The sequence below is a fragment of the Lathyrus oleraceus genome, chromosome 1 (assembly GCF_024323335.1).
Source record: "Lathyrus oleraceus cultivar Zhongwan6 chromosome 1, CAAS_Psat_ZW6_1.0, whole genome shotgun sequence".
Classification (NCBI taxonomy): domain Eukaryota; kingdom Viridiplantae; phylum Streptophyta; class Magnoliopsida; order Fabales; family Fabaceae; genus Lathyrus; species Lathyrus oleraceus.
The window spans coordinates 401,316,926-401,332,875 of record NC_066579.1 but is presented as its reverse complement, the minus strand read 5'-3'; the positions used below and the strand labels follow the sequence as shown (position 1 = coordinate 401,332,875).

General features: G+C 35.3%; 1 protein-coding gene across 1 annotated transcript; it reads right to left on the bottom strand.

Annotated features, from left to right (window-relative positions):
- Positions 1–7,051: 7,051 nt before the first annotated feature.
- LOC127075113 (tubulin beta chain) lies at positions 7,052–10,002 on the bottom strand. Its single transcript, XM_051016562.1, has 3 exons — positions 9,313–10,002; positions 8,952–9,221; positions 7,052–7,964 (listed from the first exon to the last, which is right to left on the bottom strand). The coding sequence occupies exons 1-3, from the start codon at positions 9,704–9,706 to the stop codon at positions 7,291–7,293; spliced, it is 1,338 nt and encodes a 445-aa protein (XP_050872519.1). The 5' UTR covers positions 9,707–10,002; the 3' UTR covers positions 7,052–7,290.
- Between the last annotated feature and the right edge of the window lie 5,948 nt (positions 10,003–15,950).

Here is a 15,950-nt window from a genome sequence, read left to right as displayed (position 1 = left end):
ACACTGTTTGGCATTGTTTGACGTTGATTGATGAGTTTTTAATTATTTTACATGGTTTTTAATAATTAATGTTGATGTATCATAGTGAGTGACCATGAAAGGGTAAGTTATTGAGATGCATGGTGTACGATTCAGTCTCGCGAGTCGTTTTGTGTGAGGCTAATGTTTTGCTGATGTTGTGATGTATTTAATTAGATTAAATTAGTGTGTTGGAATATTATAAATGAATGTATTATGGTTATGTGTATAATTGTTAAGTGATGAATTATGATTATACATGTGAGTTGTAAATTAGTGATTACGATTGCATATTGTGAAGGTAATTATAATTGATTGTGTTGAGGTGTGTAGTTCAGAAGTGACGACTACTATGAATTCTTTATGACATGTTGTATATGGTTAGAAGTGGAACCATAAGTGTTGTTTTTATTATTTGTATGGCATGCATCATATTGTGTCGGTATGTTGAAAGAGACGAGTCATGGGTTCAGAAGTGGGGACATGTGATCATCCAGGGTTTATAAGTGGGACCTGGGGTTTAGAAGTGGGGACCCGAAGTTCAGAAGTGGGGACCCGGTTTGAATGAGGAACCATTCTTGAGTGGACAAGATCAATAACAAACTTTTGATGTCCAAATTGGTACCACATGCATAGTTCTGAGTTATGCGTCACATTACATACATAAAGGCTATGTGAAGTTGATTGTTGTGTTGTTGTGTAAATTGAACGTGTGTTGTTAGTTGTGTAATTTAAGTCATCCTTGAATTATTTTACACTGTTAATATATTAAAGTGTATTCTCACCACTTTCTTGTTTGTTTTGTGTTTCTCTATACGTTGTAGTACATATACTCAGGAGGAGTAAGTGTTGTTGTGAGTTGGGAGATGGTCTTGGAGCTTTTCTTCGTTTATTTTAATGTTTATCACTATTTAGTTAGTTTAATGCTATGATCTAAAACATCGAGAAAGAAGCATTTTAATTGTTTTAAGTTAATCATTTTATTATGTTAATTTTATCGAGTATTTCAGTTTGATGAGATAGTTGAAGTTTATGCTTAATTATATTGAGCTCCACTGCGAGTTTTGAAATTATATGGAAAGCATCATGTAATGTTTGGGTAGCCTCCTGAAATGTGAATTTTATTTTGTAACTGTGAATTGGGGTTTTAGGGTGTTACATTAGTGGTATCAGAACAGGTCGGCATCCGGCTAGGTTTTGTGATGTTATATGTTCCCTGTATGCGACATGTGTGTGAAACAATTTCGGTGCTTGTTTGTTTTTCTAACTGCTTACTACTAGGAGCGAGATTGAAACAAGTGGGGAGAAACTTCTCTTTCTCTGAGATGTTTCAGATGTGAAGGGTTGGTTCAACGTGCCATTGATTGGAAGAGTGCATGTGTTGTTGAGGCTATGTTGTTTCTCGAACCCGAGAAGAGTACAGATTCTAGATTCATGTTTGTTAATCAAGTGGAAGATTCCTTGAAGGATGACGCTCAAGTACTTATGATGTTTGCTTTTTTGAAGGATTAAGGTAAAGTTGTGATTGGTTATCTACTAATGGTATGTAATTTTCCAAAGGTGTTCCCTGATGATATTAGTGATTTTTCGTCAGAGCGAGAGGTGGAGTTCGCCATAGACTTAGTACCTGGTGCTAATTTTGTGTTTATGGCGCCTCATAGAATGTCGGCTTCAGAGCTGAGTCAGTTGAAGAAACATTTAAAAGATTTGCTTGAGAAGAAGTTTGTTAGACCCAGAGTGTTGCTGTGGGGAACACTGGTTTTGTTTGTGAAGAAGAAAGATGGTAGCATGAGGTTGTGTGTTGACTATCGACAACTGAATAAGGTCACAATTAAGAACAAGTACCCTCTTCCAAGAATTGATGACCTTATGGATCTGTTGGTAGGTGCTTGTGTTTTCAGCGAGATTGATTTGAGATCAGGTTATCATCGAAATCGTGTGAAGCTAGAAGATAGGAGATATTCCAAAGACTATGTTTATAACTCAATATGTTCACTACAAGTATTTAGTGATGTCGTTCGGTGTGTCTAATGCGCCATGTGTATTCGTGGAGTGTATGAATAGGATATTATATCCTTACTTGGATCAGATTATGGTTGTGTTCATCGATGATATTTTAGTGTATTCTAAGACAAATGAAGATCATGCAGAATATCTGAAAGTTATGCTACAAACTTTGCAAGAGAATAAGTTATATGCAAAGTTGTCCAAGTGGAGTCTAGGTTGCGTGAAGTGAGTTTCCTTGGTCATCTGATTTCTAGTGGTGGTATTGCAATTGATCGATCGAAGGTTGATGTAACACCCTGTTTTCTTAAAATTATTTATTTAATTGAATTTATGCTTTAATTATTTATTTAAATGAATTTTATATGCATTGGTTTGATGATTTGGTGTTTTGGCATTTTTATGCTAGGTTGGGATTGGTAGAAAAGTGTTTAGTTATTTAGTTAAATAATTAGATAATTAAATAATAATAAAATTAAATAGAAAATAGAGGTTTTGGATAGAAAATAGAAACTATGAGGAAAATAAGGTAAGTGGGGAGAATTATAATAAGTTAGGGCCAATGTACAATTGTTAGAAGATTAAATTAATTTTTTTAATAAAAAAGGACTATAAAATCTAAGAGTAGTCAGTACGTATTATTTTGGGAAAATAGGCAAAGTGAGAAAAAGGCTTGGCAAGAAATCACCATAGCCAAGCTTAGAGTTGCTCCTAGAAATCAAAGGTAAGGGTGATTACTTTAAATATGGTGTTAGTTGCATGATTGATAGGGAGAAGTCCTTAATCTCCATTAGGTTTTTCCATATTTTCTTCCATTATTGAATATTGATGATATGGATAAAACTATTATGATAATATAATGTGATTGTTGTGATTATCCTGAATTCTGTGTCCTGATTTACCATGAAAAGTAGGTGTTTAATTTCATAAAAATGGTGTTCTTATGATTTGTGTTGCAATTGTTGAAGGTGATGATGATTTTGAATCAAATCAATGTAATATATGTTAGTATATGTTTAATTGAGTGCTTTAATACTATATAACATGTATGACTGGATTTCGTGCGTTTGGGATTGATTGGGGTCGAAATCAGAGCTTTGATAGGCTCTAATGGTGGAAATCGTGGTGGTTTTGATCTGAGAGATCTTGCCCAGCAAGGACGAACTTCGCCCAGCGAGAACTCGACCAATGAGAAATGTCTCGCCCGTTGAGATATGCAGATTGAAGTTTTGTGTTTTGTGGTGTATTCCTATAGAGGAAAGATCTCTCCTAGCGAGGGCTCGCCCAACGAGCTACAGGTCGCCTAGCGAGGGTAATAGTGCAGAATTGAATCATTTCGAGTTAATTCATGAGACATAGCACTGTTTTAGAGATTAATGGATGTTGTCCTGTACTATTTTGGATTATGTGAAGTGTTATGATTAATTGCAGAATTATGAGTGGTGAATTATGATTATGTTTATGAGTTGTTGTGTTGCGAATACAATTATGTGTTGTGAATATAATTGTATGTGTTATGTTTTTATGCGTAGTTCAGAGTGAGAATTGTCGTGTTGCATTTAAATGCATGATTGTTTACAGCCAAATGTGGGGTTATAATCATTGTTGTGTTGTGGGCGTTGCATTATCGTATGACATACATCATATGTTGTCACTGTTGTGAAATAGGTGAGTCATAAATTTATATGTTGGGACTGGTGATTCGTCCCGAGCTCAAATGAGGGGGCTCGGGGTTCAGATGTTGGAATTTGATTCGTATGAAGAACCTTTGTTGAGTTGGTACCACATGCACGAGTTGAGTCGTTGTTGCATTGCATTACATAAACTTTATGCAAAATGAGTTATTTTGGGTGTTGTTGAGTAATTTTTGTATTGATTTATGTAATTGAAATGTATGAAGGTTGATATTTTGCATTTAGGCTACCCTTGCATTCTTTTGTACTATTATATACTTTGAGCATATTCTCACCCCCTTTGTTTTGTTGTGGTGTTTTGTATCCTTCTTAGGATACAGACAAGCAGGTAGATGAGTAGCTTCTTTAGAGTTGAAGGATGGCGTTGAGGCTATTCTTATTTTCCAGTTTTATATATTTTTAGATTATCGTTGTTATGATTTGTAACACTAGGCAGGCTAACGTTATGTTTTGTTTTATTCTGAGTTATTGGTGTGAGATTAAATGTTATAACTCCTGGTTTTTAGTTGCTTTGATGTTGAAGTCATATTGTCTAGATTGAGTTTAATTTTAAATAAAAGTTATATTTGAACTTATTTGATTGAGTACTTGTTTTTAATGAGTAATTTCGTTGTGATGAGCCTAAGTAAATGTGAGCATGTGATGATAGGTGTTTTGAATTAAATGTTTTATTTTAATAAGTGTTATAGAGCAGATTGTTTATGGAGATTGTGTGACATCCTATGTGAAATAGTTCTTTATAATTGTTTTATTTCTTATAATTTTGAGTGTGGGTTTTAGGGTGTTACAATTGACGTCATGTTGCAGTGGGAGACTTCGAAGTCAATTACAGAGATCAAAAGTTTTATGGGCTTGGTTGGTTACTATAGAAGGTTTATAGAAGGCTTTTAGAAGTTAGCTTTTCCCTTGACTCAGTCTACTCAGAAAGGTCAGTCTTATGTGTGGGATATTCAGTGTGAAGAGAGTTTTTAAGAGCTCAAGAAGAAACGGATGTCAGCGTCAATTTTGATTTTGCCGAGTCCAAATGAATCTTTTGTTGTGTATTGTGATGCTTCAAAGATGGACTTAGGTGGTGTGCTTATGCATAAAGGTCAGGTTGTATCATGTTCTTCGAGACAGCTGAAGGTTCATGAGAGGAAATATCCTACCCATGATTTTGAGTTGGCCGTTGTGGTGTTTGTACTTAAAGTTTAGAGACACTATCTGTTTGGATCTAGATTTGAAGTGTTCAGCGATCATAAGAGTTTGAAGTATTTGTTTGATAAGAAAGAGTTAAATATAAGGCAGAGGAGATGACTTGAATTTTTGAAGGATTATGATTTTGGTTTGAGTTACCATCATGGTAAAGCCAATGTGGTAGCAGATGCACTGAGCAGGATGTCCTTGCATGTGTCGGCATTAATGGTTAGAGAAGTGGGTTTGATTAAACATTTCAGAGATCTTAGTTTAGTATGCAAGACGACTCCTGACTATGTGAAGTTGGGTATACTGAAGTTGACTAGTTGTATTCTTGAAGAGATCGGAGAAGGTTAAAAAGTTGACTTGAGTTTGATTGACCCGTTGGTGTTGATAAAATCAAGGTAAATATGTCGATTTGAGAATTGATGAGAATGTAGTTATCATGTTTAGAGACAGAGTCTGTGTGCCAGATGTGACAGATCTTAAGAAGAGAACTCTTGAGGAAGGTCATAAGATTAGTTTGAGTATTCATCCCGGTGCTACTAAGATGTACCAAGAGATCCATCTCCTTATCATATTTGAGTGTATCCGGAGATGTGTCTCCGAAATAACCCATGCACTCGATTATTATGTTTTAATTCACTGAGCTAGTTAAATGAATGACTCTGTGATATTTTTTGAAGATGCATATCTGAAAATGACCAGCGGGAAATTGGATAAAACACCACATTGCACTATCTTCTCCTTCATACTCAAACAACACTTCATTTTTAAAACCCTTAAAAAAGTTTTTTTGTATTCTCAATCACCTTTTCAGCACCAAAATATCATTTTTGTATTTCATCACATCAAAGGGAGCAAAACAAATTGCAATTTGAGGTAAAGTTCATTCATTTCACCCCTCATTACCTGTATTAATCTTGTTTATGAGCTAAAAAATGGACGTTGAATCCGGATATGTATCTCCGGACAAAGTTTTGTGAGGTTCGGGTGTGCATATCCTGATGGTCCTGTTAATTTGATTTTTAACATTACTTTTTTTGCTATTAGTGGTAATAGATATGGTGCATCCGGGTATGTTTCTCAAAGCTATGGTGAGTGTAGATGTTAAACCGGACGATGTGAAGCATGATTTTAAATTGGATGAAGTAAATGATGGTGTTCAACCAGATGAAGCGAATGATGACATTAAACCGGATGCTCGATCGGATTTTGTCGAGGTAGATGTTCGTGCACAATATACAAATAAAGAAGTGTTTATAGTTCGTGAACATATGCTACAATAGGTCCGTAGGGAGGCAGGAAAATTAGGATTTGGCGTTGTCATCTAAAGGTCCCTACAATAATTCGGATAACATGTAAGCATTTGTAACAATGATATGCAAAAAAAAATGGCATATACCAACCAAGGATTAGGAAGTTGAAACGGGATGACACAAGATCGAGAAAATGTAAGTGTCAGGTTAAATTGCGTGGATATCGTACGGAGGATGAGACATGAAAATTTAATGACATTTCTAGTATACATAATCATTCCTTGATTGACAAGCTAGCCGGTCATCTTATTGTATGTCGCCTTGTTTCGGAGGAGAGGAAACTTGTTTCAGACATGACATTAAACATAGTGGCACCGAAAAACATACTCGCACCTTTGAAACCGAAAAGACCTCTAAATATTTCAAATATCAAGCAAATATACAACGTGCATGTTCGAGACAATAAGACGATAAGAGGACCAAAATCTGAGATAGAACAACTCTTGAAACTCACAAACTAATGAATTAAGAGAGGCATACGGAGATGCATCTCCGGATTAAATTTTAATAGAATAAGAGTTTCTCACCATTTTCGTCTCAATTGAATGTTAAAAAAGTGTGTTCGGAGATATGGACATTTAAATATTTTCACAGTGGTGGGGATCCTAAAGGTGAAAAGAGCAATGATCTTTAATAACATTGATCGCAAAGAATCTTCTCTAAAAATGGGCCTTCTTAAATATAATTCGTCTGAGATTCTGAGATGCATATCCTTATACAAAATTAGAAAAACTATCAATCTTGACGAATTTGTAATTGAATTTATATATAGTCAAGTTATAATTTGTGAGAAAAAATCACCATTTGTGTCATTCCAAAGCAATATGTATAATCAACACATTGAAAAAGCAAACGAGATCATTTTACTTTTATGCATATAAACATTACCCATTACAAACATCTCAAGAAAAAAGCATTGTCAATAAAACCCAGTTTTGACAATGACAATTAATACAAACATACACACTAACGAGTCAATCTAATTTGACTGCTTCAGAATTTAAACATATACCACTCGCTCAAAGCCAAGTATATATATTGATATTTGAAACAATTTTGACAGATGATAGAGATGCTGCCTAAGCACCAATCTCCTCTTCTTCCTCGTCCCCATACTCTTCTTCATCGGCAGTTGCATCCTGGTATTGCTGATACTCAGCAACCAGATCATTCATGTTACTCTCAGCCTCGGTGAATTCCATTTCGTCCATTCCCTCACCAGTGTACCAATGCAAGAAAGCCTTGCGCCTGAACATAGCTGTGAACTGCTCACTAACTCTCCTGAACATCTCCTGGATTGAAGTTGAATTACCGATGAATGTAGATGCCATCTTAAGGCCCTTAGGTGGGATATCACACACGCTGGACTTGACATTGTTAGGTATCCACTCGACAAAGTAAGAAGAGTTCTTGTTTTGCACATTGATCATCTGCTCATCAACTTCCTTTGTGCTCATCTTACCACGGAACATTGCTGATGCAGTCAAATAACGGCCATGGCGTGGATCAGCAGCACACATCATGTTCTTGGAATCCCACATCTGCTGAGTCAATTCAGGTACAGTCAAAGCACGATACTGCTGGGATCCTCTTGATGTCAAGGGTGCAAACCCAACCATGAAGAAATGGAGTCGCGGGAATGGAATGAGATTGACAGCAAGCTTACGAAGATCCGAGTTCAATTGTCCGGGGAAACGTAGACAACAAGTAACTCCACTCATGGTGGCGGAAATGAGATGGTTAAGGTCACCAACTGAAATAATAAAATCAAGAAAATTAAATTCATAACTGAATTTCCAACTAAAGTGCAAATAAAGTAAAATACACTTCATTTAAAGAAAGTGACTTGATAACCAAATTGATTGCAGAAGTTCAACAACAATAACCACCAGTGATGAGTAAGAACAAGGACCCTAAACCCACTTGAATCATCCTATGGTCCCATCAATATAATTGTATTTAATCCAAATTAAAAGTTTAATGAAAAAGCATGTCAATATATCAATTACTAATTGATGCTACATTTATCTGTAGCAAACAACAACAACAACAACAACAGAACGGCCACAGATAATCATGATTCATGATAATAACAACAACATATGCAGCAGCAGAGAACACAAAAATGGGAACAACATTAACAACAAACTGCACTGCATAAAAAAAAAACATTTCCTCATTAAAATCAGCTATATGTATCATGTATAATGATAAATCATTTAACTCTAAATTCTTCTCAATAAATTGATTTTAACTCTTTTTGATCTTCCGCTACCTCTATGGAAAATGTTAATAATCAATACAGAATATGCCGCATTACAACATCAATAACCAAATCTTTCTAAGACAAGTAAGGCTAACTACATCGATCAAACAATCCTATAACTTTCCACTGTAAAACAAGTTTAATGACAAGTTCTGCCTATAGTTTTCTTAATGTGTCTTTAAATATAAGAATCTAACGTCCATAGGAAGCAAGGTTGTACCATATTTAACTAACAGATCATACCCAACTTTTTGCATCTATTCCAATCCTACCCATCTTTATATCAGCCACCATACCATTCTAATCTATAACAATTAAGTTAATCTTTATATCTTTTTTAGGGGCGCATAGTTAATCTTTATATCTAAACTATAAAACAATGAATTCACAATCCATCTCATACATCATAGACCTTAAAAAATAACCAACACTAATCAATCACATCAAAATTAAAACAAAAATTGAGAAATTTACATGTGGGTGTAGCAAGCTTCAAAGTCCTGAAGCAAATATCATAGAGAGCCTCATTATCCAACACCATACATTCATCTGCATTCTCCACAAGCTGATGAACAGAAAGCGTTGCATTATACGGTTCCACAACTGTATCAGACACCTTAGGCGAAGGAAACACCGAAAACGTCAACATCATCCGATCAGGATATTCTTCTCGAATCTTCGAAATCAAAAGCGTTCCCATACCGGAACCCGTGCCACCTCCCAAAGAATGACACACTTGAAATCCTGCAACACAAACAACATCGCAAATTAATCATTAACAATTTCATAATCATTTAATTAGTTAATTAATGAAATAAACAGGTTAATTAATTACCTTGAAGGCAATCGCAATTCTCTGCTTCCTTGCGAACAACGTCGAGGACAGAATCTATAAGCTCGGCGCCTTCCGTGTAATGACCTTTCGCCCAATTATTTCCGGCACCAGACTGACCGAACACGAAATTATCTGGACGGAAGATCTGCCCAAACGGACCGGATCTAACGGAATCCATGGTACCAGGTTCAAGATCCATGAGGACGGCGCGTGGAACGTATCTTCCGCCACTGGCTTCGTTGTAATAGACATTAATCCGCTCAAGTTGGAGCTCGGAATCTCCGTCATATTTTCCGGTGTGATCGATACCGTGCTCGTCGCAAATTACTTCCCAGAATTTGGCGCCGATCTGGTTACCGCATTGTCCGCCCTGGATGTGTAAAATTTCTCTCATTTTGTTGGGGGAATTAATTGGATGGAAATGGGAATAGGGTTTTGTTTTGGTTGTTGGTTGTTATGGTTGGGAGAGGGAAGGAACGGATGTGTTGTAGTTTGATTGAATTTGAAGGAATAAATGGAAGGGGAGTTAACGGTGGGGAGAATTTGAAGGGAAGTGGTTTTTGTGGAGTTGTATGTTGGTCTTGAGGGTAATTTTTGGAAGGAAAGTGAATGTTGTTATTATGAGTGCTGAGCTGGGTTATGTCATAGGATTAATTTGGTTATTGCTTCATTATCACATTGTCTAAAGTCTAAAATGTGGGACTTATCCTCTTCCAAAAATTGATTAAAAAATATAATCATCCAACAAAATGGCATATTCCGATTTATATTCGTTTTTGCACAAGTCTGTAAAAATATGGAGTGGGACGAAGTATATCGGATGTTGTTGAATGCGCAACCTTAAATTTTAATCTCCTCTGTAAAAAAAATTGAGCCTGAGGTGGGGAGGATCTGGAGGTACTGCACCTCTTTAATCTAAAAATTACAACAACAAAAAAAATAAGATTAAAATTTGCGTCTACATAAAAAAATGGAGTGGGCGGAAAGCATATTAGAGAGTATAGCTTAAAATTTTGATCTCTTCATAGATAAAAATAGACAAAACAAAGATGTCAAATAGATAAATTCCGTTTTACCATCCGTATTTATTTATCGGTAACTCTTTATAATATATCATTTTTTGTTTACTTCTCTTAATTAAAATTTTCTCTTTAATTACATTATTTTTCCCTCTCTTGTTTTCCTTACATGTGTTATATCACAAAAAAATATTAAAAGTTCTAAATTATATTTTATCTATGTAAAAACCAAATTTTAAAACTGGACCTAATCAGACACTTCAATCGGTTAGATCGAAAATCGGAGTGGAATTCGGTCTGGTCAAAATTAAAGTAAAAATTGAAAAAATTGAATTAAATCGTTCAAAATCGTTCGAACCAAAGAATCGGAGTTGATTTTGTAAAACAGTTTGGTTCAAAAATATATATCAAATTGATCATTTTTTAAATAAAAAAATTGAAAACGTTTAATACGTCAATACCAAATTTTAAAACATTCCTCAATCACGAAAAAATTCCTTGTTTTTTTACAATCATATAAACTTCTAAGTTTTATCACTCTTTTATAATTTTTTTTTCAATCACACTTCATCATCATCACGTCGTCTCTTTCAAACATAGTTATAGTGTTCAATTTAATATTGGTTGTTGCTCAAGTCAATATTGTTTGTCATTGTCAATTATGACTTGTTTGTCGTCGTTCAACTCGAATTTGTTTAATGTAGTTCAATTAAGTATGTTGTATTGTTTATTTTGTAATTCTATCTTATTTAACTTATGTATTCTATTATTTAAATTTTATTTTAGTTACTAACTTCTATTATTTTAATGTTTGTATGAATTAGTTTAACTTATTTTATTATAATTTTTTAATTTATTCTAATTATTCTTAAATGAAAGTTAAAATTAAGTGCACATCTATGTTGTGTTATTATATGTACTATTGATTGATATTGTTGTATTAAGTTTGTAATGGATTTTGAAATATTTATTATTTTAAATTGTGAACATATGATTGTGTGAGACATATCTATGAAATTTAGTTTCAAATTATTAGTTTATTTAATAAACGGTTCGACAGTATGTTTAATCGGTTTAACCAATTGAATCTTAAATCGAATATCTTATCGGTTTGATCTCCGATCCGATTTTTAAAAAATTGGTAGAAACTCATAAACATATGAATAAAATATTTGTGTATTCATTATATATCTCAAATATAAGCCGAAATTCATATTTATAATAGAGAATTGCAAACAAATAAACAAATAAAATAATTATACATAAAGTCTAATTAAATCTAACATAATTACAATAAAAATTACAATAATGGGAGAATTATAACATATTGTAAATTTCGTCAACCTCAAATGGATGGAGTTGTAAACAACACGAGTTTGAAAACTAAAGTGCGAAAACGGTCAGGATATGAGGTTTTGTGAACAAATCAGTAGGTTGGTCAAAAAGTGCCAATTGATGTAAATAAAGTTCACCACGGATAAAATGCTGACGAATGAAGTGACGATTAATTTCAATATCTTTTGTTCGCTCATATAAAACATCATCTTATAAAGATTTATGAGTGAAGGTTGAGATGTCTCTAAATCAGCAAAAATCCAATAAAGCCATAATATCTCTAAAGTCATATTAGCATGAAATAAGAGAATCTCCTAGGAAAATACAAAAACCTGGTGGATCGATGATCGCTAGGATCACCATCCCAATTGGCATTATAGTAGGCTCTAAGAATCAACGAGGGTGCAACTGAGTAGTGTAGACCATAAAATATGGTGCCCTTAATATATTGAATAATCTGGATGCTAACAGCATAATGTGTGGTATGTGGAGAGGCCATGAGTTGACTAATCAAATGAACAACATATGATATATTTGGTCTAATAAATGTGAGGTAAATCAAGTTGCCTATGAGTTTTTCGATAAAGAGAGGCATCGTCGAGCAAAGTACCATCTTGAGGACTAAATTGAACATTGGGTTCTAAAGGAGTATTTTCAATTTTACAATCAGTGAGGTCTGCTCGAGAAACAATATCAGAAGCATACTTAGCTTGTGAGATAAATAAGCCATCCCTAGAAGATAAGACTAAAAGTCCTAGAAAGTAACTTAATGGCCCAAGATCCTTTATCTCAAAGTGCTCACATAAGAATTTCTTGAGCTCTTCAATTCCAACAAAGTCATCACCAATGATAATCATATCAGCAACATAAAGAAGCAAGACAATAGTACCATTGTTTGTTTTTCGAGTAAAAAGAGCAGAGTCGTGAGAATTGGAAGAGAAATCCAACTGAGTGATAGTATTGTGAAATTTAGCAAACCAAGTTTAAGGTGTTTACTTAAGACCATAGAGAACCTTATGAAGACGACACACTTTATATTCCTAGAAGGTGTATCCTGGAGGAGGACGCATATACACTGATTCTTCTAACTCACTGTTGAGAAAGACATTTTTGACATCCATTTGCGTAAGTACCCATTTTCAAGTGATTGCAATGGCGAGAAGAATTCGAATAGATGTGATGCATGCACCAGGATCAAATGTTTCTTCATAATTAATAACATACTCTTAAGTGAAACCTTTTTCCATTAGACGAATTAGGTATTGCTCAATAGATCCATCAGAATGAGTCTTTATTCTATATACCCATTTACATCCTCTAAGAGGTTTATCATAAGAAGGTTTAACAAGGTCCCATGTGTGGCTTCTCTCCAATGCTTATAACTCATCCTACATATCTTGCTGTCAATGTGGATATGTAGAGGATTCCTTATAAGAGAATGGTTCATAAAGGCAAAGCATAGTACAAAAAATAGTAATCACACAGATAGGTAGGAGAATTCTTACCCTCAAAGGAAGCTCATTGGTAGGAGGTGCAGGAATAAAAGCTGAAACATCATCACCAGAAATGGATGGAACATGTAAGGGATTGAAAGCTCACTAGAAAAACCTTCATATGTCTTAGAACTTGTATATGTCTGACGATGAAAGTAATCAATATCAGAGTTAGTAAAGAGAGGAGTGGAAATGGACAGAATTGAGGTAAATTTTGACAAGAAGGAGAACATTACATATTGCCAAAATATAACATGGAGAGAGATGCAATGTGTTGAGATATTGAGTCCCAACATCTATAACCAATGTGTTCAGTTCAATAACCAACAAAACAACATAGACTGGCACGAGGTTCAAGTTTAGTATAATCATGGGGCTGAATGAAAGCAAAACAAGCATAACAAACACCTTAGGTGATTTGTAATCTAATGTAGTAAGATAAAGATGATCAAACAAGGATACATTAATAAGGACAAAAGAAGGGAGACAATTCATAATATGGAGAGTAGTAAGAGTTTCTTCACCCCAAGTGTGTCTTAGACAAGAGGTTGAGATATGCATGGCATAGACTGAGTCAAGAATGTGACAATGCTTTCTCTCAGCCCATGAATTTTGTTGAGATGTATTTGGACAAGAAAATTTAGATAGGTACCCTACTCACCAAGAAAAGATAAGACTTTGGAGTCACGATATTCCATGGCATTATCTCGTCGAAAAAATTTAATGGCTTTAGAAAATTGTGTTTGAAATTTTTTGGAAAAATTAATGTAAATTTTAGGAAGCTTGTGTCGATTTTTAATCATGTATATCCAATTAAATCAAGAATAATCATAAATAAAACATAATATCGAGAACCTCTCATAGTAAGTGTGGGAGCAGGACCCCATATATCTTAATGCACAAGATCAAATGGTGCAGTTGAAATATAAGTACTTTTTTTAAAAGATAGCGCTGGTGGTTTAGCAGTTTGACAAGTAGTGTAAGAAGACTCGTTAGTGATAGGTTCTAAATAACCTTGAGACACTAGAGGACATAATTTGCTGATTTGATTATGGGCAAGATGGTGATGCCAAAGTTGAATGGATGAATCCGTGGAAGAGGCACAAATGTTAGATATAACACCCCAAATTGCTTTCAGGATTACCGACTGACCCCACAAACCAACACGGATCTTTTAAGCATGTTTTATCCTCACTCACACGCTTTTCGGAAAACTTCCTAGAAGGTCACCCATCCCAATACTACTTCAAGTCAAGCACCCTTACCTATAGAGTTCTTATTGGTTAGGCTACCAAAAATAAGATGCATCTTGTTGGTATAGATGGTCTCAATTAATACTTATAAGCCTTCCTTCAACCATGCAGTATCTTCCCTACATAACCTCAGGATCCCTCTCATTTCGATGTGAATTCAGATTTTCCCTAGAAGATGCTAGGAGTGTCTCATTGTCATGCATCGTGCACCAACAACCACTCCCTCACCCTTGGGTGTTACATGTAACCACTTTTCGCCCTCTCTGGCATCGGGTGTTACATGCCAATAAGAACTTCATAGTTAAGTGTGATTGACTTGAAGTAGTATTTGGATGGGTGACCTTTTAGGAAGTTTCCCAGAAAGCATGTGAGTGAGGAAAAAGCATGCTGAAAAGACCAGTGTTGATTTGTGGGGTCAGTCGATAACCCTGAAAGCTATCTAGGGCGATACAAATGGTATCAGAGCTAAACCTCTCCTAGTACAATGTGGTTCGGGGAAGAACCAAGCAGAAGCTGGTGGGCATGTAACACCCGATGCCAAAAAGGGAGAAAAATGGTTACATGTAACACCCGAGGGTGAGGGAGTGGTTATCGGTGCATGAGGCATGACAATGAGACACTCCTAGCAGTTTCTAGGGAAAATCTGAATTCACATCGGAATGAGAGGGATCTTGAGGTTGTGTAGGGAAAAGGCTGCATAGTTGAAGGAAGGCTTATAAGGATTAATTGGTACTACCTATACCAACAAGATGCATCTTATTTTAGGTAGCCTAACCAATAAGAACTCCATAGTTAGGCGTGCTTGACTTGAAGTAGTATTGGGATAGGTGACCTTCTAGAAAGTTTCCCATAAAGCGTGTGAGTGAGGATAAAACACGCTGAAAAGACCCATGTTGGTTTGTGGGGTCAGTCGGTAATCCTGAAAGCAATTTGGGGTGTTATAATTGGTATCAGAGCCAGACCTCTCCCAGTACGTTGTGGTTCGGGGAAGAACCAAGCAGAAGTTCGTGGGCATGTAACACCCAAGACCGGAGAGGGAGGAGAGTGGTTACATGTGTAACACCCTAAACCCTGGATAATAGATTTTAAATAAAAATAACAGGAAAATGATGTTACTCCATCATAAATACTTCATAGATTATGAAACAACAGATGTTGCACAACGGAAATTTACTTAGAAACACCATAAAACTGAAGGAGAATTGCCATCCAAGGCGCAGCGGAATTTAAAATTTTCTCCATTTAGTGATCCTTACGAATGGGCATGATCAGTGATAGAATCGTTACCTCTTGTAGCGATTCAAACCTTTGGTGCAGATCTCTTGTAACGATCAAAACCTTGGATACAAATCCACGGAGCAATCACAAATGTTGAACGATGACAACATCTCTACTCAGTCCACACGAACGGATTCCTTCAATCTCAATGCTAGCTGATATGAATGAAGGCTTTGAGTGAGAGAGAGAGAGAGGGAAACGAAATTCCAAGTCTTTACTTGAGTTTCAGTCTGAGTTGAGTGACAATGCTTCTACCCAAG